The following is a 25,990-nucleotide window of genomic DNA, read 5'->3' as shown; positions in this document are numbered from 1 at the left end:
TTAGTATTGTGTAACACTACTGATTCCACCAAATATCACCATTCATTAATGTCGTGAATTATGTTGAATAGTACGTGAGTATTGGATGGATTCTATTGGAATTAGAACAAATTAAAGAAAGAAAAAATAACAAAATAGAATCATAACCCATGTCAGATCAGATTTCAACTAATAAAAACAAGACAGACATTTTGAAAAATTGCCACTTAAATGTGTTTCTTTTGGTTATATAATTCCTCTGATACTTCAAATGCAAAACAAGCTTTATGCAAAAAATGAAAGGATTAAGAAGACATATCAACAATCAAGCACATGTTATTAAGGACAGAAAGAAGTCATTATATCAATCAAAAATAAATCAAAAAGTCATTCAATTTAAAAAGAAAAAAACAAAAACAAAACAATGATCTATATATTAATATGGACATGGAGTCCTTTGAAGAAACTAACTAAATTTGTAAATAAAGTTCCAAAATATGTCTCTAATATTTTTAGAACTTTATTTCATTTTCCACTCTTTCATTTTTTCAGATATAAAGTTAGCAAAGGAAGGGGTTTTATCCAGCACCTTAAGATTGGTCTGCATTCTGCCTTGAAAACAAAAATTCTCAACGCTAATTGGTGGGCTTGACGCCACAGCAGACGCACTGCACGTTGATTGGGTAGTGAGGGCAAGGACGCGGATGAAAGGCGGGGCGTTTCCCTAGTAAAGCTTCCCTTGGGCGGGTCTTAAAAGAAGACATCTTGTGATTCGTTAGGATGTCACATCACTGAATCTGATTGGTTCTTTCTGAGTTCTGTTGCGTCACTGCGTTTGCTGCGTCCGTTAATCACGTTCGGTGCGGGGCGGCAGTATCAAGCTAGACAAAGTAAGCGAAGAGGCGATGACACAAGAAGCAAAACATCCTCTAAAACACAATTACCAAACTGATAGACTTTTGGAAAAACTCAATGAGCACAATAAAAGGATTTGACTGGAGCAGCAAACCACAAATATAAAATCTAAGACAAATCATGAATACATGGACTATTAAGTGTTAAACTAATTTGAATGTAAATTGATAAGAAATTAGGTATTGCTTGACATAAGAGAAACAAATGTCGTCATGTCAATATCAAGAGAATTGCATTGTAATCTCAAAAAAGGGTCACAAATAAACAATAATTATTCCTCTGGGCATGTTGTTTACCTCCATTTTTCTGATTATCATTTAGCAAAGCTGATTGATCTTTCACAAAATCTAAGTTATAGCTATGGGAGTTTTTGTTTTTTAAAAACCAAAACCATAGACTAGCATGACTAGAACATATCCACACCATGATGATAGGTTAAGCCAATTTTAGATCAGTTTTGTTCTGGTATGATCAAGATTAGCATCCTACTTAAGCCCTAAGCAATGTAATCTATAGAATAAAACAGATAACTATACATCCTGTGTAAATAACTGGAACTCCTTCATTACATAAAGTAAAGCTAAAATATAGATGCATGAAAGCTTACTGCTCCTGCGACAGTACACACAGCACTACAAAAGTTTAGGTTTTACTTTGAAAGGTTAAACCGGAAGATCTATTATAAAATGATTAAAGCTTGTTGCAGATTGAGGATGCTTGCTGAAGGCAGAATATTACTGACCCCCAGACTCCCAGTTAAGGAATAATTTTGACATACTGTCTCAGTTCATTTTTAAGCATTAGTCAGAATAATACTTGCCTTATAAAGCCTTCCTTTTTAGACAGCATTTCATCGCGCGGAAATCAGATACAACCCCAATGGGAATATCGTCCTGGGATTTTTTTTACTCATGAGCTGCTGTGACTGGATAACTCAGCTAGGATAGCCCGGTGTGGAGACTATTTTTCATCACAATTTTGCTGCTTTGATACCGTCGCTGTGAAGAAACAAACCTTAAACGCATGGTGCTTTGATATTTTATCTAATTACTCTGTAGGGATAGTGGACAGACGTCACACGGGCACAGAAACCGCTCTGGTAAGCAACCTGTTCATCTTCGCTGTTCTGTCGTATTGTGCTGCCTTGTCAAAAAATGCTAACGTAGCACGAACCGATCGATGAGGCTCTCTGTAACCGTTATTACATAATGCTTCCAGTACATTGTCGCTTTTTATCTAACCTCTACTCAGTACATTCACATAGTCGGATAAAAAAATCTCTGTCACTTAAATGCGAAGCTTTATCCAAAATTTTATAGAGGAAACATCCATCAATGTGACAAGCACCACAATTTGTGGCTTTACGCATGCGCTTGTGAGTGTTGTGCCGCTCATTACCACATATCGAAAGGTAGCAGTATTCGGTAGAACACCTAAGGATTAACGGCTGGAGCGAACTGTTAGCTTTAAGCTAGCGAGTCACCTGCACGTATGTTGTTTATACGCTAGTTGTCAGCTAACTCCAGGTTGAATAGAAAGCTATAAATTGATGTGGTTTTATAACCTGTCGCAGGTTCTAATTTCGTTTAGAGTTAATGTAGCAGCCACCGGCTTCAGCGATGAGCATCATCTGTTCGTTTTTGAGATTATGCCATGAATCAAACATACAAGAGCGAGTTTGGCAAGGAGTGCCACTGCAAATTTGATGAACAATCTCTGGTGCCGCACGAACATCCAAAAAACTGTGATAGATTTACTTGGCCAGATATGGAACTCTTGTTAACACAAGCTACTTTGGAGTGCTTTGAACCTCTTTGTATTTAAACAACTTGTAGAAAATACTGTTTGAAAAGACAGGTATATGATGAAAGGAAGGAATTAGTGAGTCAAAAAATAGATATATTTTTACTGACTCTACAATACTTTGCTTGCAATTTTGGAAGTACTCAAGATTTTGTTTTCACACAAGCACAGATTCTTTTTGGTCTTTCAACAGTTAAGCTTTGACGATCGGCGTGTTGACACATGTTTAATATGTTGTGTTGTGTACACACCTGCTCGGGGGCAGATGTAGAAACCTGTGTATATGGTTTACAAGAAAAGCAATCCCAGAACACATATACGGTTACACAAAACTAGATCAAACCATAATATCAGAGTTCCTTTATTTAGAGCAAGATGAAAAGTAAAAAGAAATAGGAAACAAGAAAGATTCATAGTGCTTATTTCCATAATCAAGATTTGGCATCAGGGATTATTGGACAACCATTAAAGGTGTATTATCTGTGTGTACTTCCAGGTTTTCTTACAACATGCCGCATGTGTCAAGGGCTAATACAAATAATCATCAATTTAGTGAAGTCTTTAACATAAATGATTTCACAAGAAGAACTTGAAATATTGGAAAACTTTTGTAGTAATTCTTGATTGCTTGAATCCTTAAAGGCAGAATGATGGTGACAAGAGATCATGGGAGTGATAAGCAAATCAAATATTATGAATGAATTAGCTCATTAAGAATTAAGCTAATTGTATTTTCCATGTCTAATACTTTGGTGTAAAAGTACTTCCGTTGGATATTTGTGAGACATCCATATTTGTCAATATTCAAGACAACTTTAAATGGATGAAACTTTGAACTGAGTATGATTCAGTATGAACAAGTAAAGGTCCAAGTTGCCACTGAAAAAGACACAATACAAAAAACAGTCTACATCTTGATACAACGCAGAGGCATGCTTTCTCAGAGTCATCTCACACCCCATCAATAGTAACTCATCTCTCTGGGGTCTTTTTGTCTCTGCAGGTTTTGGTCTGTGTGGTTGCTTGGCTGTAGGATTATTCAATTCCCAGGTTGAATAATGCTGTAACAGTGTGCAATTAGAAGTGCAGGTGCCAAGACATAGAGGAGGCAGGCGTTTTGTGGTGCAGTTAATGCTTTAATGTCCTTTATTACCAATAGTAAGCTTAGTTTAAAATCAGTTTGCACCATTTCTTTAACGTTAGATTGCATGTATGAGACAGTATGTCAGAAATATTAACTCAGTGACTTCAGAAAAAGGTCCTGGATACAAATTGAATTGGTTTCTTCTCTCATATGACTGCCTCCATTGGTTTGAAGAATTGCTGTTTGAAGACTGTCCATGTGTGTTTGCCAAAGTGATCTGTAACAGGTATTGATGCTGCTCTGTCTTCTTGTCTTAATCTGTAGTGATGGATAATGCTCATACCAAGACGGTGGAGGAGGTTTTGGGCTTCTTCACTGTGAATGAGTCTACAGGTCTGAGCTGTGAGCAGCTGAAGAAGAACAGGGAAAGATGGGGACCCAACGGTATGAGGCAGAGTGACCCTGCTTCTGATGAAACACTTATTAAATCTCTTGAATTAAAACTGATTTAATGAAAAAAGCTATGAAATTGTACAAACAAAAAATGATGAAAACTTCTCCTATTTTGCTTTTTTTCTTGTGTTCACAGAACTACCTGCTGAGGAAGGTGAGCTATTGTTTATTACTTTACTGTTTTGTATTGTGTTCTGCTATGTCTCTCCTCTGCATCATTTACAAAAAGTGTCCACAGAGGAGACATCAACATCAACATTGAGGTCATTCCTGTCTGATACTCTGACTGCTCAAACTGATACTGTGGGAGCACAAGATAACAATTTAACCTCCTTTGCAGTAAAGCTGCAACATATATGAAAATATCATTCTGAATTAACACTCCAGTGACCTTTGGGTAAAACCATGTAAGGTAAAAATGTATAATTATTCAGGCCGTTTCTATTGTAGCCATATTTTCAGCTGCATTATATGACAAACATGATGCATACAGGTGGCCTGTTGGTGAAAAATTGAATGCATTAGTCCATCCTTTAAGAAATGCTTCAACCAGTCATTTAAACTAAACCCCATCACAAACATCACTGTTAGATGTTCATGAGGGAGGACTGAGCACCTCAGAGCACCTCAGCGCTCTCCAAGGTGCTGAACCTGCTGCTGGGAGCAGCCAGAAAGCCTTCCAGTACCCTCCTTTACCCCCTTGATAATAAAACAGGCAGGTAGCTCTGAATGGTGTTCTTAAACACAGTTTGCCAAGAGGTGCCCTTATAACCTGATCACTGTCTTTGTAATGAGTTACAAGTCACAGTGCTGCTTCCACTGGGCTACATCTATGAAGGGCTAAAATTAAAATCCTCTTGTGCACAAAGAATCTGCAATTAGACAGTTAAGAAGGCCAAACACTGACATGTTTGTGTCCCTCCAGTGTGGTTTAACACAGTATGCTTGATATCTGGAAGCAATTGGGGACATGTAATACACAGGAGGCTTCCTATGGGATTTTTAACATAAGTTTCAAGAAGCTTTGTTACTCTGGGATAGTCTCACTCTCTTCTCTGATGGTAAAAAGCTGCAGGATCTCAGTCTCATTAGAAACGATGAATTTTTGAAGCCATCAGCTTCTTCTTTTTCTTCCTGTTTAAATTAGTTTGTAAAACCAAGTGGGTCACAGATATTACAGCTTCTTAAGATGTCTGACCCCTGTCACATCCTGAAAGATTTAAATTTATATAAGTCTGTACTGACCCTCTGGCTTCTACCTGAAAGTTAAATACTTGATCCCCTTTTTCATGTTTTTTTTTCCCCTATGCAACAAAATAAATAATTATAAAGTAAAAGAAGCTAATGCATTCCTAGGTATGTCCTCAGACATATTGGACAATCTAGAACATTCTCAATTTGAAGAACAAACTATTTTTGCTGCACTCCATCCTCACACAGGGTTTCTTATGGAAAGTCGCCTACATCAACTGTCACACCAGCCCATCTTTGGTCTAAGTCTGATAAGTGTTTTCATGAGCACCACTAAGTGAATTTTGTTTCAGAATCAGTCTTTGAAACTGTGCTGCAAAGAGGAATAAAAAAGAAAAGTTCAACAAAAAAGTGTAGATACCAAAGTCAACAGTGTCAATAATTTGTCAGAAAATCTTTGAATGAAGGTTCAACCTATGGTGATATGATTCCTATGAGACATTTTACACTTTCTCCTTGATCAGAAACTGTAGACTGCTGCTGTGGGTTTCATCAACCTAAAAGTTACATAGAGAGACACTTCCACACATATGTGCTCATCAGGGACAGTTCCTTCCCTGCCTTATTCAGAGCCAGTAAAAATCCTATTATAAATAGAGAGAGGGCAGATTTTTGTTATCCCAGGCTCTCACAGTTTGACAGACATTACTGTCTTGATCCATTCTTTTCTCCCTCTGAGGCTCCTGTATGATCTCACGGCTGATTTTGTTTATTTGTGTCTTCTGTCTTTTTCTGTTTCCCGCTGCCCTGTACAGGGAAGTCACTCTGGGAGCTAGTGCTGGAACAGTTTGAGGATCTGTTGGTTCGGATCTTGCTGCTCGCTGCATGCATCTCCTTCGTAAGAAAAAAACAAACACAATCTCAACACCCACTTGTCTATGTGTTTTACAAACTGAAAGCGTATCCACTCTCATCTTCTGTCTCTCAGACTCTGGCTTGGTTTGAAGAAGGGGAGGGGACCATTACAGCCTTTGTTGAGCCCTTCGTCATCCTCCTTATCCTAATTGCCAACGCTATTGTGGGAGTATGGCAGGTAGATCAAAGCTTTATTCAAATCTTTTACCCGTGTGTCTTTAAAATGTCTTAAAAGTGTAACTATACTCTCAAATAGCCCAAATCTTTTTGTATCAGCCCTGTGTGAGATTTCAAGTGTTCACAGCCTTTGAAAAGAGCAGGTGTGTGTGTTTCTGTAGCACACTCTAAACAATAGAAATCACCTAACAATCAAACTGATATTTTTTTGATTGTAGACTGAAATGTTGCTCTTATATTGTGCCTTAGCTGTAGCATATTCACTCTGATCAGACCAATAGCTCTGGTTAGTGCCTGCTGCCCTAATGCTATAAAGCTCTGCTACCTGGATGTAAATAGACACATCCAGCTACATACAGAATTAACAAACATGGATAGCATGGTTTGTCAGTATGTTGGTTGAGTAAATAGAGAAAAAGGTGGATGTAGGCTGTGTACTAAAACCTGAGACCTGTTTCATAAATGGACTTTCACTTGTCTATTCTGAATGTGATTTTTGAAGCAAATCAGCTAGCACAGCCACTTTGGAAGTGGGACGGGCTTTGAGTCTCCACACCAGCAGCTATCAGGTGACTGTGAGCTGAGCTGTGCCTCTGATTGGCCGAACCCATGATCTTAATGTCTTCTAAACTGCCGAGTTAAAAACAACTTCAGTGTGCGCTGAAAGTGAAATTATTGATTCAGACAGGAGATATTTTTTGAACCAGGCTGTAAATATGTTAACTTTTGCAGTGAAAACAGCTTTTTTTTGGCTTGGTGTCTATATGACTTCTGGTACTCTCTGAGCCAGCTTCAAGCGGACACTCAAGAAACACCAAAGTTTTATACTTCCACGTTGTTGTTTTATTTTTAGACCAGGGGTTGCCACTTGAGTAAAACTGACATGTTACAACTTATCCATTGAGTAACCAGCACAGGCATGTGTACATTAACCAGCAAGGACAACTAAAGCTAGCTCTGCTCTGCTAGCTTTGGTCAAACTCTGCTGAACACCATTCTTTACCCACAGACTCTGTAAACCTGTGTTCGGTCTGATTTGACTGTTTCATAAACTTGAAACCCTTGGGTTCTTAAGATTTTAACTACAAAAAGATAAATAATTGCTAGGGATGCGTGATATTATCGGCACAATATCGGTATCGGCTGATAAAAGCTTAAAAACACCTTTAACGGTATTGGCAGATATGAAAATTTCTGCCGATATGCACAGCCGATAAGGTGCTATTCAGTTAGGATTATTATTATTTTCCATCGGAAAAATAAGCTCCTTAAATAAAATGTAGCACTTCGTTTATTTGCTCTGCAGAGCTCTGTGTCTGTCACCAGGTTGTTACAGTAGCTCTAAAATAATCAAATGCAACTTGGTTATGTTTGAAAATGCATTGTACATTTAAAGTTCATGTGATCTAAATAAATTATTTTTCTGTATTTCAATACTGAATGTCTTGAGTTTGAAAAAATAATACCTTTCTTATTTATGATAAAATCAAATGTCTTTTGTCTTGTTTTATGTGTGTTTCTTAAACAAATAAGACTGTCACAATAAGAGTAACATATAAATGCTAGTACGGAATAGACTTAGCTTTCTTTACAGTGAAAGAAACAAACTTGTGATTATCGGTATCTGTATCGGTATCGGCCAAAAGGGGTTTCGATATATCGGCATATCAGATATCGGCAAAAATCCAATATCGTGCATCCCTAATAATTGCTTTGTAACTCCTTTCATGTCAGAATTGAATCCACTATGATTAATCTCCATTACCATTGGAGACTTGTTACATTAATCAAAAGTTATCTGAGCTGCTGTCCCCTGCATTCAGAAAATGCTACCTATTATTTCCTCCTCATAAAAACAGCTGGTTTCGTACCTACCAGGACCCATTCAAGCAAAACCTCATGTCCTGTGATAAATATGTGTACGTGTCTTTCAGGAGCGCAACGCAGAAAATGCCATCGAGGCACTGAAGGAGTACGAGCCAGAGATGGGAAAGGTTTACCGACAGGACAAAAAGAGCGTCCAGAGAGTGAGAGCCCGAGACATCGTCCCTGGAGACATTGTGGAGGTTGCTGGTAAGCACAGATAAGACTCTACCATCATCCTTGTTACACAGTTTGAGCCTTGAAATCTATTAGGGACAAATTAGGCAACACAGCCAGAGAAATCAGGGGTTTATTTCAGAGACCAGTGTTGAGTCAAAGACACTGCATCATGTCGCACAATGACTTAAGAGACACTGTGCGGGACAAAGAGTACAGCCATGCCATAATCTCAGCTATGACTCATGTATTATCTGGGATATTACCCATGAATAATCTGAGCAATGACTCATCATACAAAAGCGGATCAACCAGAATTGAAAACAAGAGATTAAAGTGCATCTGATGTATTGCACAAATGAAGAAAAATCAGAATTGCAGTCAGCTCGCAAAAATGTTCCTGTCAATGCAGCCGCAAGAATCGCAAACACCGTCATCACAATCAAGCCTTGAGATGCATCAGTTATAATTTAGGGGGACCTCTTTGTGACCTATTCTGTGGCTGCTCAGTAGGTGGAGCTCTCCATCTTTTGGCCTCTCTCTTTCTGACATGTTTTCCAAAGTCTATGGAATGAACACACAGTTAACTTCAAAAGTTGAGGCTCAACTGATATCCTGCATGATTACAACACCCTGCCTCACTGTGTTTTGATGATCTCAAGAGTCCTCCAGTAATCATTTGCTGTCAGCATGTAAGAGACGCATTTGGGTGATGAGATAGAAACAAGCTATACACCTTTTTTTTTCAGAGAATACGTATTTCCAAAATTCTTTAAGAAACAGGGACGGGAGTGATGTGTCGCTGATGAAATGTCATGAGAACTTAATTTAGCACAGTTTATTATATGCTCAGTGCTAATATAGCTCAAAGTTTCAGAACAAAGCATCTCAGGCCTTTGAAGCCCATGATGCTTAATTTTCTCTCGTGATCGGCCTGATGCATGTCGTCACAGGAAAAGTTGAACTGGTTACTCAGAGGATCTCAGAGGAAACTGTGCGTGTTCATGACACAAGAAAAGATATGTTTAATGCAAAATCAGGACAAACTACTTCACTCGAAAGGTTAGCATTCTTTCTTTAGAAGAGCACAGCTTATCATAAACTGTTTATACGTGTTTATAAATCTGTCAGAGAGGGGCTGAGGGAAGAGGGTCGGCGTAAACACATCTGCCTTTTGCTGTAATTCATTCGCTCTGACTGCTAATGGAAAAATATATTTTGGAGCAGTCTGAGAATCTTATTTTTGAAATACATGTTTTTTTCTTTACACTTAAAGGGATATTTCACCCAAAGAATGATATGCCTTCATTTTCTACTCACCCTCATGCTGAGCAACACTCTGGAGCACTTTTTTGATGTCTCAAATTCAGCTGGAGAACCGGGGGGATTTTTGCTGTCAACAAACTTCCATCTAACAGGGGCCATTGGTGCCGAAAGAAAAAGGTCCATAAAAGTCCACAAAAAAGTGCCTATTTTCCTTCATACTGCTTGTCCGTTGTAATCCAAGTTCCAAATTCGAAACGAGGCCATGTAGTTCATTTTTCGAGCCTTAACAGTGCTATATCGTACTTCCGCAGTGCACATCTACGCTTGCGCTTTTAGGGACTACTGTGCTAAATTGCAAGCGTAGAAGAAAAAGTTCCGCTGTTTACACTCTGCTGTGAGCCTGACGAGGATGAGGTTAGCGTTTCTCAAGTTAGAAAAACTTGATTAGTTATTAGTCAAATTAAAAACATGGTTCGAGTGTGTGCCTATCCTGGGTGCTTCAATCAAATGAAGCGCAGTACAGCACAGTAGTACCTGAAAGCGTGCAAGCGTCTGGCTTGGTCTGCCCCGGCTTCCATAGTTCAGGGAGCGAGCGTAGACATGCACTGCGGATGTATGATATAACACTGTTTAGGCTCGAAAAATGTACTAAATGGCCTTGTTTCAAACTAATTATGGACGTTACCCGCTCAGGACACTTGTATTACAGCGGACGAGCAGTATGAAGGAAAATAGGCATGTTTTTGTGGACTTTTATGGACCTTTTTCTTTCGGGCGCCATTGGCCCCTGTTAGATGAAAGTTTGTTGACAGCAAAAATCCTCAAAATGCTCAGCATGAGGGTGAGTAGAAAATGAAGGCACATCATTCTTTGGTTGAAATATTCCTTTAACCCAGTTAGGTGATAAACAACTGAGATGCATTTTCAGTTCATGTTGGTTAGAAGAGACCAAACAGGTGATTGTTTAACTTTGTTGTGACACGCACACTCAGGCTCTCAGCTGTAAACAGTTTGTCTTTGAACACTGCCACACTGTTCATTGTCACCTCTCCCCTATCAACCAACCATTTACAATTCAGAAGGGGAGTTTCTTATATTTTTTAACGGTGGAAGTCTGTTGGAAGGATAGATAACCACGGTCATATATTTGAGAGTTTAAGGGATTATAGTTTAGGGAATAGATTTATTTACTTTGTAAAATTCCATTGAGTGAAAGCTAATACAGAGTAAACAGGATACACACATTTTGGTTATGAGAGCTTACAATACAGCTGTTCACGAAACAGGTCTTATTATCAATGGGGTTTTTTTTAGCTCAAAGTCATTTTCTGCTCCAGACCTTTTAGGTTGCTGAGTAAATACAGATTTATAAATCTATGGACAGCATCAATATGTCACATCAGAAAGATAATGTTTTTATCAAGCTACCTGCAAATTAATTTTTAACGTAGGACAAAGCATAGATCACAAACAGTGCCTTTTTGTATTTGTAGCATATTAGAGTACTTGTTAAAACAAACTACTGACAGCTTCTTCTAACAAATGTACATTCAGTATGTACCAGAAAGATTCTCTGATTGTTTTTTTTTCTTATCCAATGGGAGAGAAAGAAAAACAATCAAAAGTGATATAAAAAGCCTCCAGCTCTGATCCTGTTGTTCCAGCTCAGATGGGTGTCATTGAGTTCCCATGCTCTGGAAGCCAAATACTTTACTACAGACAGAGGAGCACTGGATCACACACACACACACAAACACACACACACACACACACACACACACACACACACACACACACACTCCTAACCCTGTTTCCTCCCTCTGAACAGCCTGAAATAGCAGCAGTTATCTGGGGGATTCAACAGTTTTTATACTGGGTCAAGCTCATGTGTGTATTCAGGCTCTTACTAAAGCTGACGGCGTTCATACCCAGCTGCACTGATTTCATCCATGGGTTTGAATCAGTAGAGCGATAGGATGAAGTCATACGTATAAATGATGGACAATGTTTGGAAATGTGCAAATGTTTAGAGACTGGATCAAAATTCTGTCTCAGAGAAAAATCACCAATTCTTCCCAGTAATAACACTGGATACATGTGATGCTCTCGATGCTCTCAATATGCACCCTATCACTGTATTAAATCTGTCGTATAAAGACACAGAACATAGCTCCAAACTCGCTCCCACTCCTTGTGTATGTCATTTGAGCTACAGGAAAAGTCAGCTTTGACATGCTCTTCAATCAGATATTTTTCCATGAGGCTTCCTTGAGTTGCGTCTCGTTGCGTTTCCATAACGATGACAGCAGGAGGAGAGGGCAGAGATGGAGCAGCAGGCAAGCGCATTGAGATGTTTGCCAGGAACGGCTAAACAGAGATGCCACAGTGTTATTTCAGCTATGTTTAAACAAGCATACAGTGAAGCTGCAGTCTTGGAAAGCTCTCTGTCATACTTCAGACACAGGAGAAAAGTCACTGCTGCTGACATTTTGTTAGCTCTCACTAATCCTATGGCCTCTGCTGGCCCCACACTGATAGTTTTTTATTGTTCATTTAATGACTGATTTGACATTAGTTGTTTTTTAGGCTAATTGATTTAAGTTTCGTATCAAGGAATTAAAAGACAAAGAGCTTAATCAAGAAATGGGTTAAAGTGCCCGGTGCAAAGTGAACTGTGTTGTGTCTGACCTCTTTTGTTAAGTGGAAATCAGTCAGGTCATTATGTTGACGCAGAGCTTATATCATGTCTCTTTAATATTCAAACCAATCAGTGTGTCTGCTCAAGTGCCTCTGCAGGCAGAGATTTTTAATTCTGTCCTGCCGTTGTGCCCTGAAAAACTCAGAAGTCAAGGTTAAGTTTGCTGCAGGTTTAGTGGTGCATAATCCAGGGTCAAAAGCATCCCACTGTTAGTTTAAAGACGCATAACATGAACCGACAGCTCACGATCAGGCAAGACTTTGTTACTAAATTGAGCTTCTTTTTTGTCTCCTCACCTCCCTCCAGTTGGTGACAAAGTCCCAGCTGACATCAGGCTGACGTCCATTCGCTCCACCACCCTGAGGGTGGACCAGTCCATTCTGACGGGGGAGTCTGTGTCGGTGCTAAAACATACAGATCCTGTACCTGATCCACGAGCTGTCAACCAGGACAAGAAGAACATGCTCTTTTCTGTGAGTCTCTCCACACAGCAGCATTTTTAGTAACACAAAACACAGCACACAGAAACAGGTGAAGATGATTCAAACTTCTTATTTTGATTACTCCAGTGTTGACATATCCAGAGGGTTTTCTATTATACTCTTCTGTTGGTGTCTTTAGTGAAGGTTTTTGTATGTGTGTTCATCAAGAACATAAAGTAGCGTCTCAAATTTAATTTCTTTAAATAAACAGTGTCCATTATAATAACTGCATAATAATGCTATTATATGAATTATTCCATCATATATGAGAAGCAAGAGACAAGTTAATAGTCTGAAGCTAAAAATGACAGGAATAGGTGGTGGATCATAGAGCGAACACATAAAACATATCAGAGGGCAGAGTAACCCCTGTTTGATGTCCTGGTCGAGGTGTTTGTTGTGTTTTCTTTGTGAAACTTCAAAGGCAGCTGAGTCACCAGGTGATCTAACGGTCAAAGAACAAACATTGATGTTTTATTCAGCAGCATCACTCAGACAGACTGCAGACCTGCAGGACACAGATGTCACCCCAGAACTGACTGCCAAATACACAATGATATGGAGGAAATATAACACAACCTGCTTTTATGACTGCTGTAAATCACTGGTGTTAGATTTCGACTTTTACCGTCTGAATTGAGCTCTTGCACAATTAAAGAATAACAAATATACAAAGAAAAATAATTTAAAAACACCCCAAAACAAGTGTGTTTCTGCTTTAATCCTTTTGTCATTCAACAGCTGAAAACGTGAGAGTAAATCTCTATCTCTTGTAAACTTTGCAAAGGGGACCAACATTGCAGCCGGGCGAGCCATCGGAGTTGTTGTAGCAACAGGTGTGCAGACAGAGATCGGGAAAATCAGAGATGAGATGGCCTCGACTGACCCCGAAAGAACGCCCCTGCAACAGAAACTGGACCAGTTTGGAGAACAGCTGTCAAAGGTAAGGACCCCTGAGTTCATGCTTTGAGTTATATGAGCGTTAACACTCTATGAAAGCTACTTGTTTGATTTACTCATGGCATTGTGTCGTGACCTGCAGGTGATCAGTGTGATCTGTGTGGCGGTGTGGGCAATCAACGTTGGACACTTTAACGACCCAGTGCATGGAGGGAGCTGGCTGAGAGGAGCTGTTTACTACTTCAAGATCGCCGTTGCTCTGGCTGTAGCTGCCATACCAGAAGGTTAAAATATTTTTAGTTTATTGGAATTTTATAAATTCTAAGAAATTATTTTGGCCAAATTATAATAGAAATGACTTATCACTTTTCTGAATAATATGCACAGTTAATACCTTTGTGCTATCTAAAAGCTGTGTGACTTACCGGTATACCAGGAAAAAAAAATAGAGAGGCTTTTCAATTGTGTGACGGTATTTTACCCAGAAGATGGCACCAGAAGAAGTAGTAAGTTAGTCCGTCCACTGCGTGCAATCAGTTCTCATATGAACCCAGCTGCTCCATTGGAGAAGCTTGATAACAGACAGAAAACAATGAAGCTTCTCTGAATGAGTGATAAACATCCTTCCCCTGTAAAGACAGACTCATTCATCTTCATCCTCTGCCGTGTTTTTCCCCAGGTCTCCCAGCGGTCATCACCACCTGTCTGGCTCTGGGCACAAGGAGGATGGCGAGAAAGAACGCCATCGTCCGCAGCCTGCCATCAGTGGAGACGCTGGGCTGTACATCAGTTATCTGCTCAGACAAGACGGGAACACTGACCACCAATCAGATGTCCGTCTGCAGGGTGAGATGTGGGAGTTAAACATCCAAGCAAGAAATTTAAGGATGAATTATTTTAGGTGTTCATTAAAGACATCTGAAAGCAGTAGATGAAAATTAACAACTAACAGCTCTCCATGCTAACATCAGACTTTTGCTGAATCTCCAAATAGTTAGAGTCCAGGTGAATTAATACTTACAGGCAAAGAGGAAGACTTTGGTGAAGTTGTTCAGACATGAAATCCAACAGAAAGGAAACTACTGTGAGGTCTTGTAAAATCTTTAATGGATCTCTTTCAGCTTTTTAAACTCCTTTGTCTTGCTGAAGCCTGGTGATAACTGAAGTGCAGTATCACATTTCCACTTCAAAAAATCTATTAATCTTCACACAGAGTATGCAAACTCAACAAAGCTATTATTATAATAATCTCTTCACGAGTTCTCTTCATTTTGAACTGGTAGGAAGCATCCCCTCCTCACACAGACTAACCCCAAAATGCAGACAGCTTATCGTCGAAATCAGACGCAAAACAAGGAAAAACTGAACAAAACTGCAGAACTTAAAAGGGCATGTTTGGGATGAAAATCATAAGGAAAATATAAGACAGCGCTGATAGTGGAGGAATATTATGAACCATTCTTTGTGAATCCTCCCCATTTTGTGTTGATTCATGAATCAAGAGATGCTTTTATTATTCATTAAATGCAGAAGGCAATACATATTAGCTGGTTAAAGGCAAGAGAACTGACTTTCACACAATTTATCATGGTTAAATGAAGTGCAAAGAGCTCTCCACTCATGTTTACATCAGATATAAACAGTTTACCTGATATAGATCTCAGCTATGTTGTGACTCAGTAACAGATAATCTAGTTTAAACCAAAAACCATGTAAGGTATGATGACAAGTGAAGGGCTACAGGTGGATCTAATTTGAGTGTAAGCCTCTAACATTTACAAACTAACCTGCCTCTCTAATATGTGTCTGTGTGTTTCTATGTTCAGCTTTTTGTTGTAGACAGTGTTTCAGGAGAGCACTGCAGACTGAGCGAGTTCTCAGTGACAGGATCTACTTATGCCCCAGAAGGGGAAGTGTGAGTGTCTCTAACATTCAATATTTAACCCCTCAAACCCTGAAAAGTTATGGATTTGGTCTTAATATTGGCAGTTTGAATCCCCCTCAAATCTCCTCTCCTTATCCTCTTCTCTCTTTCTTACCTGTCCCCCTGTCTCTGCAGCTATAAGGACGGCTCAGTGGTGAAGTGCAGCCAGTATGAAGGCCTGGTGGAGATGGCTTCCATCTGTGCACTGTGCAATGACTCATCACTGGACTACAACGAGGTAAGACGTGCAGAGACCAACCAGCCTCTCATTTACGCCCATATATGGTCATCAGAAACATTTACAGCTATTATCTCAATCAGAGGACCAAAAATACAACTGTGAACTCGAGCAATCAAATCTCCTCTGAATGTCTGACCTCGTTTATGTGACTGTGTGTGTTTGTGTGTTCCAGGCAAAGGGTGTGTATGAGAAGGTTGGGGAGGCCACAGAGACCGCCCTCTGCTGTCTGGTAGAGAAAATGAACGTGTTTGACACCGACTTGAGAGGACTGAGCCCAGCTGAGAGAGCTACAGCATGCTGCTCTGTAAGTGTGTGTGTGTGTGTGGGGAGGGGTGTAAGAGAGGAAATGAAGGATTTTCTTCTTGCTGCTGTCGTTAAGGATTCTCTCTCTGCATCAATTATGCAGGACTTGCTGAAATCTTTTCCAGGCATAATTTTCACTCCTATGTCTCGTTCCTTTAAGACCCTCAAGCTGTTGTAGCTTAACTGCTGAACATGGACAATGCAATTCCATCACTCCTTGGTGTATTTTAGTTAAATTTTGGACATTTAGGCTTTTTTAGGAAGAGGATGTAACAATGGATAAAGCTGAAAACTGGAAGAGAAAGTGTGAAGGGACATACGGGAGGGAGAAGTTACATTAAAATCAAACCTGGGCCGCCTGCTACTCTCCATGACTCTGGCCTCTGTATAGGGGTGTGCATCTGAACCACAAAGTCTAAACAAGCCAAATACTTTCAATTTGTTCAATACTCCATTATCTTTATGCCTGATGGTATAAAAAGTAGCGAGGTTTGGTGAAAACCCAGATCTTTAAGTGGTTATGGACTCAAGTCCCCATTTGGGACACTCTGACATGCACTGTTGAAAATAGACAAATATTTTCCTTGAGCACATTACTCTTTCTACAGGGTGTCCGCAGGGTCTTAAAAAGTATTAAAAGTTGATAAATCAATTTTGGGAAATTTAAGGGCCTTAAAAAGTATCAAAAAGTCTTAATTGTGGTTTTATGAGGTATTAAGTTTCATAGGTATTCAAGCTTTGACCCCAAAAATATCCATGAATATTCATTTTCCTCCTTGCAACTGTCCTCGGATTGGGACGTTCAACATTCATCCGATAAAGTTCCCAAATAGAATAGACTAGAAAAGAATAGAGTTACTTTATTGATCCCAAACTGGAAAATTGTTGTGTTAACAGCAGAAATTGATGGAGTCAGTAGAAAAAATACAACGATAATAATAAAGAATAAAATTTTAAAAATGCATGAAGACTCTAGTTACAATAAAATTCAACAATAAGGATTGTGAGCGGTATAAACACCAGCTATAAATAATGTCATTTCTAGTTTCATAAAGAGAAATTAAATACAACATTAAAGCAAATCACACAATCTCCGGCACATGTCCTAAATTTTAAAAATAACAAAATAATTTCTCATTTTCTTCAGCAAGTTGGCCTTGAATAACTGCCGTTTCTTGTTGTGGGAGTGTTGATAAACCTGCCTTTAGTTTCATTTGTTTTTTTAAGCTTTATTCCTCCTTTCTGTAAAAATGTAAACTACAACTTTTAAAAAGTGGATGCCAACAACAAATGAAAGTTGCGATAAAGTCTTAAAACTTTTTTAAAGGTTTTTGAAAAAGTCTTAAAAAGGTATTGAAATCAACCTCAGGATTTTAGCACATACCCTGTTCTGAATGGGATTAAGCATTCAGTAGAGTGTTAACAAGGAAAAACAAATGTGTTTATTGAACATACTCATATTTTCATGAGCGGTGAACAGAACTGCTCAGTTTGTAACTCATGAATATCTGCCTGTGGTGCATACAGGGATTCATTTATTTATTTTGGGGATTGGCTTGAGGGACAGGAATCAAAGCATGGCTCCACCAAAAAAGATAACTCATAGTAAAGAAATGAACGTTAAGTGGTTCATTTTTGGTTCATGAACTAAGTTCAAAATTTCTTAAAGAAATAAGCTATGAGCATGGACCAGTTAATCTTCGAGCTAGGTCACTTTTTTGTGCACTGTCACAACACTGCTTGTAAGATAAGACAAGATAAGATGAGGCTTGCTTTGCTGCAGAGGCTTTTTCGTCAGCTTCCCACTATTGGTGGCCATAAACTTGTCTGTCTTCAAGCTCTTTCTTGGCAGTGTTACAGGTTTTGCCATGTTTATTGCTAATAGCGTTACCTGCTGTGGCTAAGAGCGGAGCTGTCATCAGGGTTTTTTGTTTATCAAAGTAAAACAAGGAGGGCTCCTGAGCAGAGCAGAGTGAGTTTCCCAATGAGCCACTGACCAGTTAATTTACCTAATGACATTGACTGAAAAAGAGAGGCTCATACTCGTAGAAACTTTGTTTACACATTTAACTTTTATCAAAACAGATTTTAATATATATTTGTAGTAATTGTGCTTCAACTTAGACCAAAAAGATTCTGGAGTTTCGGTGTTTTACCAATTTAATGTACAACTGCAGTTATTTTCCACTTAAAGGTAGGGTCTGCAGAAAATTTTGTTACTTTGTTTGTGTGTAAACACACGTTCAAACTGGGCTCCTCCTCTTTGGATCAGTGCCAGCAGCAGCACACACCCACAGCCTCTAACTAGAGCTATGTGAACACACTCATCAGCCCAGCAACCACCTGTAGCATCACATTTCTATGTGGGAAAGACTCAAGAGCAGTGCACCTGACTTGGCATGTTAACACAAGCTAATCACAGGTATTTGACATATACTTCGGCAGAAAGCCAACCTGCGTCAATCTTCATCCCGTGCTGCTCTCAAGTGCCCAAAAGCGAATAAAAGTCAAGCCAAGCTCCACCCTCATTTAGGAAAGCTTTATCTGTTTGTCACGTTGTTTCACTTTGGTTATGTTTTTCTTTCTCTTTACCACACCCACTATTGTAGCCAGGATAGCCTCTTCCACCCGCATTTATAAACATGCAGAGTCACTTGCGCACTGGGCACGCTGTGATTGACTGAGGTAACCATGCTTACCCACCCAGAAATGTACCGAAACAACCAAAGCATGAAGGGGGTTGAGGCAGACACAGACACTGACACACTAGTATAGAGGCCTGCGAAAGACATCTTAGCAGGATTGTATATTTCTTCAGGGCTCCAGCTGAGAAACTGCTCAAACAGAACAATATTACTGTGGTAATTATGGTCAGATTTGAGCCACTGTGGGAATCCTTTTCACCATCTTCATATTCACTCTGTCTAGCTTGATAGCCACCATACCTACAATCATGACAGCAGGCTGTAACACTTTTTACATCCAGCATAACTGAACTCTGGTGTATCAGAAAGAAAAAGGCTTCACACTTAAGGGCCTCCTCCCTGTCCTTCAAGTGGTCTGTGGTCCTGAGTTATGAGAAAACGATAATGCCTTCACACCTTGTGGTTTCCTTTTATTTTCAGGTGATAAAACAGCTGATGAAAAAGGAGATAACACTTGAGTTTTCCAGAGACAGAAAGTCCATGTCTGTCTTCTGCTTGTCCAATAAACTCACTCGAACGGCATCCGGAGCCAAAATGTTTGTCAAGGTGAGTTACGCTTCATCCTCATATCTTCTTCTTCTCCCCCTGATGGTGCCTAACCCCACCTTATCCCTCCTATTTCTCCTCAGGGAGCCCCAGAGAGCGTGTTGGAGAGGTGCAACTATGTAAGGGTCAACGGCTCTGCCCGCGTGCCTCTGAGCCCGGCAGTCCGGGAGCAGCTCCTGTCCACTGTGAGGGAATGGGGATCAGGCCGAGACACACTGCGCTGTCTTGCAATGGCAACCAGGGACGCACCCCCCGACATGAGCTGCCTTAACCTGGAGAACTCAGCTGCATTTTCTGACTATGAGGTGAAAAATATGATGACATTTTTAAAGTTTCAATGCAGATTTTTTAAGCTGTGTCTTTAAAATTGAATATTTATATCTGCTGGTGAGAAACAAAACCACAAAACTTCCATCTTGTTCTGAGCGGCTCTGAATTCCTCTATCATTGGTGCTGATCATGCAGAGACAAGGTGGTTTTACTCGCTAAGTTTAACCTGTTTTCTCCTCCTCCACCTCCACTTAGTCTGATCTGACCTTTGTGGGCTGTGTGGGCATGTTGGACCCCCCGAGGAAAGAGGTGCTGAGTGCAGTCCGAATGTGTCGACAGGCAGGCATACGAGTCATCATGATCACAGGTGAGCAGGGACCACAGACCATAAACAGACAACAATACGAGAGCTACTCCCAAGTGAAGGCAAAGCATTTAAAACTGAACCAACTGACTGCAGTGTGGATTTAGATTTTACCTCCTACATGTTAGAAATGGGTCAAGCAAATCTAAATTTGGGGTGTTGAAGCTTAAATGTATAAATTATTCTTCATCAATATTAAAGTGTTATGTTTGATAAGTTTTTATAAACCAATAAAATCATTAATAAAATGAGTCACTGTGTTTTCTGTTTCTCGCTCCAGGTGACAACAAAGGCACAGCTCTGTCCATCTGCCGCAGGGTGGGCATCATCACAGAGCAGGAGGAAGAGCAGGAGGGCTCCGGAGTCAGTGGAGGCCTTACAGGGAGAGAGTTTGACGAGCTTCCTCCTCACATGCAGCGTCAGGCCTGCAGGACGGCGAGATGCTTTGCCAGAGTGGAACCAGCGCACAAGAGTCGCATCGTTGAGTACCTGCAGAGCCTGAGTGACATCACGGCCATGGTGAGGAACCAGAAACGTGCTTACAACCTGCGCTGACGCTCTGCTTTCACTGTGATGTCTGATGTGATTATGTTTTCTGGTGGTTTCAGACGGGTGATGGGGTGAACGATGCACCAGCTCTGAAAAAGGCAGAGATCGGCATCGCTATGGGCAGCGGCACAGCGGTGGCAAAGTCAGCCTCAGAGATGATCCTGGCAGACGACAACTTCTCGACTATTGTGGCGGCGGTGGAGGAAGGCAGAGCAATCTACAACAACATGAAGCAGTTCATCAGATACCTGATCTCATCCAACATCGGAGAGGTCGTCTGGTTAGTATGAGAGTAGACTGAGGGAGGACACACTAACATTCTTTAAAGCAGGAATGATCACATGCAAGGTCCAATTTAAACTGGTTTAAAAGAAAGGAAACTCATTGAGCTTTAGGAGCCTGATTAGCTTCACTAAGGTTCAGTTTTATCAGGTTTGAAAAGAAATCTTCACTGGTGTATTCAGAGTGATGTGGGACTTTAATCACTATTGTCTCCATCATTTTTTATTCAATGGGGTTTTAATAAAACCCTGAGACAGACCCATCCACCTGCTCTACGACTGCAGAATTGTTTGCACCTGTAATTGTCCTGTCCTCCTGAATTTGAAGTCCTTCAGTCTTTAAAAGCAGTGAACGCCCCTTTGATGCCGTTCCTATTTCTAGCCTCAAATAACCAGTTCAGACTAAGTTATTTTCTGCTCTCAGAAAAGGACAGAACAAATGAAGTGAAATCTTAGATGGAAGGAAGAGTATTACTAATATTTTTTTGAATTTTCAATTATTAAAGACTGAAGCTGTAAAACATTAAAAGGGGTGACACTTTTGTCATTAAATGTATGTTTAGAAAGCTAGTTTGTAATTTTTAAGCAGGTCTTGTGTTCTCTTTTTGAAATAGTAAAATACCTTTGTAAACCTCCATTAAAATCATGTATCTACAATGTTATTCAAACCTGTGTGCAAAGAGATATAAATAAATAAAAGCATATGTATGGAGAAATCAGTACTGTAATGTAAAAATGTCAGTCAAAGAACCTCAATTAGTCGAATACAAAAGAAAATAATAATAACAGTTAAACTGTGTGAGGCCAGCTTCATGCCTGCAGGTGTTTTTATGACCTCCGTTAGTCATAGACTTTCACAAGTGTTCTTCATGAGGGAGACTTATTAAGGCCATTGTTCACTCAGGTCCCTCATTGTTTTCCTCCTCTTCCTCTCTCTTCCTCCTCAGTATTTTCTTGACAGCGGCTCTTGGCATGCCTGAAGCTCTGATCCCAGTTCAGCTGCTGTGGGTCAACCTGGTCACAGACGGTTTCCCTGCTACAGCTCTGGGCTTCAACCCTCCTGACCTGGACATCATGTCCCGCCCTCCTCGTTCCCCCAAAGAGCCTCTGATCTCCAGCTGGTTGTTCTGCCGCTACCTCATCATTGGATGTGAGTCCTCTCTATAACACCTCAGTAGTTATTCATGAACATCAGAGCATCTCTCTGATCCTCACCTTTTGTCTCTTCAGGCTACGTTGGGGCAGCAACTGTTGGAGCGGCTGCCTGGTGGTTCATGGCGGCTCATGATGGACCCAAACTATCTTTCTACCAGCTGGTAAACACACATTGCTTGCTGTCAGTGGATGCACAAGCACAAAGCTATCAGTTTCCTGGACTAAAATATACCTGTGTTTTCAGACCAGTGACTGCACTCTCGTTTTCTTCATCTGGAAATCAGGATTTCTAAAATGATACTGATCCCACAAGTGTTTTATTGATGTTTGGGGCAAAATGGGAGCAAGCACTAGTCTGCAGAATAAATATGCTCAATGGACTTAAACTAACAAACCTGAACATCTGTGACTAAATCTGTCAATAAAACACAAATTATTCTTTGGGTTGTTAACACTGTGTCACATTCAGACACATGCAGATATTAACAGTGCGTGCAGCTTAATGAACCAGAGCTGAGCAGTTCGACCCTAACAGGAATGTCTGTCTCCTCTACAGTCTCACTTCCTGCAGTGCAGTGAAGGCCACGCGGAGTTCGCAGGGGTTCAGTGTTCAGTCTTTGAGTCTCCTTACCCTATGACTATGGCTCTGTCTGTCCTGGTAACCATAGAGATGTGCAACGCCTTGAACAGGTGAGAGCAAAACAAGCACCATATGTTTTTAATGACTCACATATCAACGCCTCCTTACAGCAGACAGATGGGTGAAACAGAGATGAGTTTTTGAAAGCTGTAGATTAGATTCAGACGGAGTCAACGTCTTCATCCTGGTCTCTTGTTCTTCAGTCTCTCAGAGAACCAGTCTCTGCTCAAAATGCCTCCGTGGTCGAATCCCTGGCTGGTGGGCGCCATCTGTCTGTCCATGGCTCTGCACTTCCTCATCCTCTATGTTGACCCGCTGCCGGTAAGCACATGGAACGATTCTTTATCAAACAGAGCACTAGTCTACAATGCAGTGGTTAGTTTTCATCAAACATACTATGACCACCATCTATTGTTAGAAAATCAGCATGAAAACATCCATGTTTTCTGTCTGTTTGAAAAATTGGTGTGATGGAAACAGATTCACTGATTTATAAACTGTTGTGATGAGTCTGATCTTGAGAACAGCTGATCACACATACATATTTCACAGACTCAGTGAGGACACAGAGCAAACATGATTGAATATAATCCATTGCAATTTGATGGTTTGCGTTTCCCTTCTAGGTGATATTTCAGATCCGTCCTCTGTCGTGGCCTCAGTGGGTGGTGGTGCTGAAGATGTCCATCCCCGTCATCCTGATGGATGAGGTGCTCAAGTTCCTAGCTCGCAACTACATCGAGCCGGGAAGTCAGATCCAGGTCAGGATTTATCTATCAGTGATTGTTTGTTTCTTAAGTTGTTCTGCATTACTGAAGTTTTTCTGACTGTGTCTTCAAAAGTCTCTGGAAGAAGAGGAGGAAATGCAGAGGACGAGGGCGAACCCAGGGTTGGTAGGTGCGGTGATGTCGAGGCTACGTCAGTCCCTCAAAGGCGTGTCCTGGTCGTTCGTCCTGATCTCTGGGCCGCTGGTGATCTGGATCTTCAGCCTGGACTCTGACATCACCAACATCTTCTGGGAGTAATGGAGGAAAGAGAGAACAGGTGGACTATGGTGGCCAGGAGAGGAAAAAAGAACGAGGAGAAAGAAGACCAAAAGGCAGAGGATTGTGAGATGTAGTGAAGACCTGTGAGGGAAACTGAGAAACAAGTGAGGATGGTTAACCGCTCAGCAGAGGTGAAGGAATGTGAGAGATGCAGAGAAAAATATTTCTCCAACAGACAATCAGGAAACAACAAGCAAGATGGTCTTTTTTATTTTGGAAGGTACTGTGTGCAGCTTAATGTCTCGTTCAAAGTCTGATCAGAATTTATTTAAACCTCACAGCTAAATCTGATTCAAAACACATGTTTTTTGGCTCAACATTCCCTGATGAGGACTTTTGAGGCTCCACATTAATGCCACTAAAGTATGAGAAGCCTGTATCCTGAGTAGTAAGGTTAAATTGTATATTTTAGCTTCAAGGAGATGTAATAACTTCAGTACAGATGAAAAAAAAACCATGAGATTGTTTTGTGCCAGTTTTGAAATAGATATGTAAAGATTTACAGTATAGGCTCAATTTTTTGTGTTTAACTCCCAGACACTAGATGGCAGCATCATACAGTTATTTTTAGCTAATGGAAGCTTTCACTCTAACATGGAACATGAGGCATGGTAATACTAAAATAAAAGTTTGACTATAAACTGAAACAAAAGCTTTGAAACAGGTCTGTAGTGAGAAGATAGAGCTTTGCATACAATGTCCAAAAATAATGCAAGAGCAATCCCATGTTATTTAATCTGCTTTAAATGCACAGTTTGGCTGCATTTTACTAAAGCTAAAGACGAGGATTCGAAATGTGCAGTTTTTTTGCAACCTTTATGGTAAGGTCCCTGATTAAAAGATAGTGATCAAATGATGGAACCAGCTGCATAAAAGTTACTGAACTGATTCATAGAAGTGACAAAAGTTGATGTGTTCAAGATCAGGCAATGGTTGATAAAACATCATCGATAAAAGCAATACAAGTTCTGCTAAAAATGTACAGTCATCTCATCTGCCTGCCACAGAACAGAGAACTGGTATTATCAAAGACTTGCCTCTAGAGGAGCCTCTACACATGCATAGTTAGAAGAAAAATGCTGATCCTCATCAGAAATGATTTACCAATCCATTCCCATAAACCATACAATGTTACACACAGAACCTTTTCAGATTAAACTCTGTCAGAAACATGAGTGTATTTGAAAGAGGAAGAAGGAAAGAGCTGAGTGGTTCAGAATCAAACACGCACACACACACCTGAACACACAACCCAATATCAAACCAACACTGTAATTCACCTGTAATAATAATAACGATAGTAATAATAAATGCTCAGTGACATGAATGACATGTACAATAGAAAACCTCTGAAGGCCACTGCAGCTGATTAATCAGATTATTGTTGGAGCTTCCCTGTAGATACTGTAAACATTCAAACCTGCAAAGAAAGACTGTTAGACTGCATGTCGACGCACGTCACTCTTTTCTAACATGTTTAAGCCCGGGTCTGTTTGACTGGTTAGCAACACATTACTATCCTGCAGCATCTGGGGGTTAAAGTATGAACAGGAACACAAGGTCCAAAAGGTCTTAGATGTTCTGTTCAGTCATCACAGAATCTGAAAAGAAATGAAGAGCAGTCACTCTGACCCTCATCCAGGTCACTTTAGCATCCTGTTTTTTCTTATGATTTTACATAGAGTGGGGAAATACATCAGCCTGCAGCCACAAAACAAGCTGTACTGGAAACAACTTCATCCAGTTTGTTCCTGCTTTTATTTTGCAACCACCATGCAAAACCTCTAGCTTTCACTTTGAAAAAAACAGGAGTCACTGATCCAACGCTGCATTGATTGGTTTGATTTGTCCTTTTAGTGTTTGTGACATTGGACTCAATCTAACCGTTTGAAAGACTAAAAGCAATCAGAAATGCAGAAAAGGCAGATTTATTGTTTATTTAAAAGTCGACCAGCTTCTGTGTTGGTAGCTTGAATAGAAAACCTTTCATCCAGTGTGATGGTTTAAGATCCAGCATCTGTCTGAACTCATCCATTATTTTTACAAAGTTATCCAAGTCAATT

At 40.2% G+C, this 25,990-nt stretch overlaps 1 protein-coding gene across 1 annotated transcript; it reads left to right on the top strand.

The window, feature by feature from the left end:
* Positions 1–1,573: 1,573 nt before the first annotated feature.
* Positions 1,574–24,059, top strand: LOC141801734 (sarcoplasmic/endoplasmic reticulum calcium ATPase 2). The gene is made up of 24 exons (XM_074684949.1): positions 1,574–1,993; positions 4,106–4,225; positions 4,371–4,388; positions 6,241–6,323; positions 6,414–6,518; positions 8,452–8,590; positions 12,828–12,994; positions 13,791–13,946; positions 14,046–14,187; positions 14,583–14,749; positions 15,730–15,818; positions 15,963–16,065; positions 16,241–16,372; positions 19,497–19,622; positions 19,706–19,927; positions 20,148–20,259; positions 20,537–20,775; positions 20,865–21,085; positions 22,034–22,236; positions 22,317–22,402; positions 22,798–22,931; positions 23,085–23,202; positions 23,508–23,642; positions 23,724–24,059. Exons 2-24 carry the CDS (start codon positions 4,108–4,110, stop codon positions 23,904–23,906), a joined length of 3,198 nt encoding a protein of 1,065 aa, XP_074541050.1. The 5' UTR covers positions 1,574–1,993; positions 4,106–4,107; the 3' UTR covers positions 23,907–24,059.
* The last annotated feature ends 1,931 nt before the right edge of the window (positions 24,060–25,990 follow it).

This window comes from Halichoeres trimaculatus, unplaced genomic scaffold, assembly GCF_033239565.1.
Source record: "Halichoeres trimaculatus isolate MK-OKI-2021-1 unplaced genomic scaffold, fHalTri1.1 fHalTri1_scaffold_2, whole genome shotgun sequence".
Taxonomy (NCBI): domain Eukaryota; kingdom Metazoa; phylum Chordata; class Actinopteri; order Labriformes; family Labridae; genus Halichoeres; species Halichoeres trimaculatus.
Note: the sequence above shows the minus strand (reverse complement) of the source record. Positions and strands in the feature narration are given on the sequence as shown.